The following is a 5,248-nucleotide window of genomic DNA, read 5'->3' on the forward strand; positions in this document are numbered from 1 at the left end:
AGACATTTGCAGCATCACAGTCAAACGGATTTTGAAACAATCTAATTTCCTGAGCACTGGAATCCAAATCAGCAAATCGTTTCCGAAATTGTTCTTTCAAACCTGAAATGATTAAATTTGCAAACGAGGAGGAAATTCTGCTTCACCCTTGTTATGCAACTCTGCAAAGTTACGATTTTTCACTTGGCTTTCCAGAAGTATCAGCTTTGCTCTGAATGCCCTGATAAGGGCAAATAAATCACAGACTTAAGTTATTTTCACCCTGCAACTTTAAATTCAAATGGTTCATATGGTTCACCAGATCAGCAAAAAATGCTAATTTCCAAAGCCACTCCGTATCTGATAAAAGTGNCTCGGTAAGAAATATATCAGTTTCATTCCTGAGCTGAAAGAAGCGCGAAAGAACCTTTCCACAGCCAAGCCATCGAACTGCAGTATAATATGTCAGGTCAGTAAGCTCGGAATCACATTTACCAGTGCTCACTGGAAAATTAGTTCAATTGGCGCATTTCTCCACAGTTCTTTCGCGGGCCGCATTTGGCCCGCGGGCCGTAGTTTGGAGACCATAGGTCTAGATAATGTGGGACTCTCAACGTCTCACAACCCTATGGGCCTTCATGGCCTGTTACAGAGATAGCTTTACTTTTACTTTTACTGATACAACAGCTTCTCATGTGGGGCAGTGAAAGTTTGTTGTGCAAGAAGAAATGCTAGTTTGTTTTTTATTCTTACGTATGATTGCCCTCCGTCCACACAAATGAATGGTTTACACGTGCATTGAATGAAAAGTTTTACACTGTACTTCTGAATGGCAGCGGCAAATTCGAAGTACTCCGTGTTGCATTCCCAGGGGCGTCGTCCTGAAGTATTGTGGTGTCATAGAAATTCATGGTGTTCCAGCGAATCCGAGGAGAACATTCCGGGGAACGTGTACGTTCAAAGGGTTCCCAGTAAATTTCTGGGCTTGTATTTTGTAATTTATACACATGTTACTAGAATGTTGACACTTTCTGGTACCCCCACCTATATCTTCCAGTCGCTTTACGAGTTTCGTGAATCCCGATAATTTCTCTGCGTAAGGTATATCATAAGGCCGCGCCCTAGTTCAAGCGGTTAGTCGCTGGCTTCCCATCGCGGCGGCCCGGGTTCGATCCCGGGCCTGGTCAAGTGGGATTTGTGATGGACAAAGTGGCGCTGGGCAGGTTTTCTCCGAGTACTTCGGTTTCCCCTGCCAATCTTCATTGCACCAAATGCTCCACAATCACCCTCATCAATCATTTGGGGCTGGTACAATAGGCCAGAAGTGGCCGCAGTACAAGGGACTTAGTCCCACCCCACTAGCAACAAAAAGGAAGGCATATCATCCGTAACTTTGACAGGTTGAAAGTGCTCAGAGTTGATATATGAGTAGGATTCTCGTGTCAGATATCCACAAGAAATCTTTCCTTCATAAACTGGGATTTAGATTACCCGAGCGGGAAACGCATCTTAGGTGAAGAAGAAGAAGAGTAAAACTACAGGAATATGTACGCTTTAGATAATCGACTTGTTGCAGAAACACCATTATCTTTATAAATGAGTACTAATTGACACATAAGTTGGCAATACGGTTGGGTCTTCATTTGTTTTATTGGCGATGGGTGATATGTTCGTTTTATCTTGACGAGTGTTACTGTTCAAGTCGATATGTAACATAAAATCGATATGGTTATCTGAGATGCTATTCATAATTCAATAGTTCGATAATTATGAAACTGTCAGACAGCATATTCCTGTTTAAATTAATTGCGTTTTGTGACACATATATGTGCATGATTAATTTATAAAAACGGACATGATGATGTACGAGTACATACATATGTATGCCGTATTACTTTCTTCGCAATATCGATCTTGTTGCATGTTTATACTCGCACAGTTTTCGCTGGATTTACGAATTTTAGACTTACACGCTGTTTTCAACTAACATTTAAAACAACAGTCCTTAAAACCGATTTTTTCCCCTTTTTAAGTTGTGTTTGAATCCGAATGTTTTGTTTATACTTACATAATAATGGTCGTCCAAGTGAATTACTGAGAAACATGTTGGATTTTACTGTTTTTGTAGAACATTTCTTTGCCTTTCACAATTAAATTTTGTTTGTATACTTGCTTACCACTTACATACGTACAGTGCATTGACATACTGTTTACATATTGTGGCGTGTTGCCTGTGAAACGCGACAAATGACTTCATGCAGGTCACGGATTTAGCGAATAAGTTTATTGAACGCTCACTTTTACACCAGCGAGTACATTTATTATCACTTTTCTTCTTGCACCGTTAATCTCGTTGTCGTCTTCGCAGCTGTTACTGCACAATGTACACTTTACGTCTGTTCTCGGCGGCTGCTAGACTTCAACTGTTCACTGTCACTAACTGTCTGGTCAAATTCAGAGTCAAAGTCACACTGCGATTGACGGTCAGTCAGTCAATAAGTCTTGGTGTCGCGCCCCATCTGGGGCTTAGGACCAGATATTTATTACTGTTTGACAATTACAGTCTTTTTTTTTTTTTGGGCGCCCTCTCTGACGAGAGGACGGGTCTGTCTTTTGTATATGCTGCTGGTCTTGCCAGCACAGTCTTTCTCGGGTCCGAACTCCTTGGTACTCGAGACCATATATTATTGTCTCAGATTTAAGACTTCCCTTTCCGTCGCCTCCTACGACTCGCAGGGTCACGGTGGAGGTACTCGACCCCGCCTCCACACGGGTGATGTATAACTGTCTGGTCAAAGTCAAAGTCACATTGCGATTGACGGTCACGGTGGAAGTATTCCACCCCGCCTCCACACAGCTGATGTATAACTGTCTGGTCAAAGTCAAATTCACATTGCGACTGACGGTCAGTCAGTCAGTCTTGGTATCAAGCCCAATGTGGCCACCACGTTCACCTGACCTCACTTCGCTCGATTTCTTCCTCTGGTGTTATGTGAAGGACCGTGTGTTCATGCCTCCAGTGAATGACCTCCAAGATTTACAAGTCCGCATCCGTGAAACGATTGCTACTGTACCAATGGACATGTTGGAAAGAACGTGGCAAGAAATTGAATGCAGATTGGATATTGTTCATGGTACCATGGTGCACATGTAGAGGTTTATTAGTGTGTCAAAATTTTTTGAGTTCTTGTATTTCCTGTAGTTTGATTTTCCTACCATTCATACTTTCTGTTCTAAGATCTAATAAAATGTGGGAGGTTTGAATGGAACATTCTATATTTTAACAGAATTCTGTGATGTAGAAATTTCGGCTAACTCAGCATTAAAGTGAGTGTGGCCACAAAGCATCTTCTCCAAGGACGTTACTAATAACGTTTTTTGTTTCTGTCCATAGAATTTTTGTCAATCGCAGTCTGCACCTGGAGAACATCAAGTTCTATGGGTTTGATATGGATTATACATTAGCAGGTGAGTAAGGTACAGAATGCCGGTTAATGAAGAATTTTGGGTCAGTGAGTGAATAGTATGCAAGTTAATCAAGAAACATAACCAAAAACTAGTTCAGTATGTTTGGCAGCGAATAAAAATATTTTGAAGTCTCACAAGGCTGTTTCATACATTAGAGATACAGATATGTAAAAATTAAGTTAAAGTTGTGACTGTACATAGTTGAATATCATTCCACGAGGACGTATGAGGGCCTGGAGGTACAGTCCCACGCGTCCTTACTCTTGATACCTCTTTCCTCCGGTGAATGAACCCTTCGTACTCGTTGGATAGGAAGCTGGGTAGGCCCAGAGCCGGTGTGAAGATGATAGCGTAGACAGACGCCCTTGTCGATCAAAACCCATTCTTCCAGCCCATAGGCAGTCACTGTAGAGACTAAGCGGTTCATATACATATTTGCATTTGTCTATAGATGTGTGCCTGTCTTATTATTTCCTTTGTTTAATGTTCAGGCCACCAGCTGTAAGAATGCCTCCGTTTATGAATTTATGTATTTGTTTACTCAAAAACATTTATTTTCCCCAACAGTGGGGTTACGTTCTTAATCAGGTATTTTCAGCGGTAAACTTGGCTCTTGTGGTCTTTAATTCCTTTGAAGTAATAGGACAGTTTCATATACTGTCTTCGCTCACTTGGAAACTGGGATCGTGGGTTTGAATCCCACTCAGGGAATGGATGTTTAGTTTGTGTGTGAGCGTTTTTCTGTGTTTGTGTACAGGTAGAGGCCTTGCGACGAGCTGATCATCCGCCCAAGGAGTCCTACCGAATGTATAAGATCTAGAAAAACCGAAGTGAACGGAGAAGTTCATGGAGGTAGGCCTAGGCCCACTGGGGCTGTAGTGCCAGGAAAAAAAAAATAGGACAGTTTAATAACATAATGTATGTAAACAAACAAACTATGGCATTATATAAATTAAAGCATTATTTATTTAGAATGATATTGAAGTACATATGTTCCTAACATGCATATAAGTGACTTTAATTTAATGACGAATGTGTATTGATGTTCATTAGAGAAGGAAGGTTGAGTGGGATGTTAAATTATTTGTGCCTTGGTTTACTTAACAACGCTGTATAGCGTAGAATGATATTATGATTATTGTATAAGGAATTGGAGAGGATATGGATGGAAGCAGTCATAGCTCAGTTTTTACTGTTTTCCCGAAGGAACTGAGGAATCCCACAAAACATCAGTCAGGATAGCCAGTGTCCAGGCCGAAATTTGAACCCAGGATCTTTTGAACACAGAGTGGTACCCTCTCAATGGTGACATTCTGTGGGTAGGATGTTTAACGGGGGAGAGATGTTCGATCCTTTTCCCCAGTAACTATTGACTAGCTCAAGCTAGTTGAATTTCATTCTTGCAATGTTTAACAGCTTCCTCTGCAGAAATGAGTTCGCGGTCACTTGGTCGATATAGTTCGCTTGCGGACTAAAACCAGAGTTTTTTTTTTTGTTTTTGATCTGTCTTGTTAAGAGAAGAATGTGGACTGAGAGTGCTCGATAACAGGTTCTTAGGAAGCATATTTATGCCTAAGGGAAGGATTGAATAAGAGGCTGGAGGAAGGAGCTTTGTAGCTCATGTTCTTCACCAGACATTATTAGAGTGATATGATTGATTGATTGATAGATAGGTACAAAATTATTTGTCAAAATTGTAGACATCATCAAAAAGTAAGTGGAATAAGTGTCACTCCCGCTAGACACTCAAGTGTCTAACTTGAGTAATTAGCAAATTTTTCTGCGTTCAAGGGAAGAACTC

General features: G+C 41.0%; 1 protein-coding gene across 5 annotated transcripts in view; it reads left to right on the forward strand.

Annotated features, from left to right (window-relative positions):
* LOC111874812 (cytosolic purine 5'-nucleotidase) overlaps window positions 1-5,248 on the forward strand; it is a 73,097-nt gene that overhangs the window by 38,271 nt on the left and 29,578 nt on the right. For all 5 annotated transcript variants that reach the window (XM_033755607.1, XM_033755606.1, XM_033755605.1 and 2 more), the window contains one exon: window positions 3,374-3,447. In XM_033755607.1, the coding sequence (XP_033611498.1) occupies window positions 3,374-3,447 (74 nt within the window). The remainder of the gene's footprint in view (window positions 1-3,373; window positions 3,448-5,248) is intronic.

Source organism: Cryptotermes secundus, unplaced genomic scaffold (assembly GCF_002891405.2).
Source record: "Cryptotermes secundus unplaced genomic scaffold, Csec_1.0 scaffold27, whole genome shotgun sequence".
Lineage (NCBI taxonomy): Eukaryota > Metazoa > Arthropoda > Insecta > Blattodea > Kalotermitidae > Cryptotermes > Cryptotermes secundus.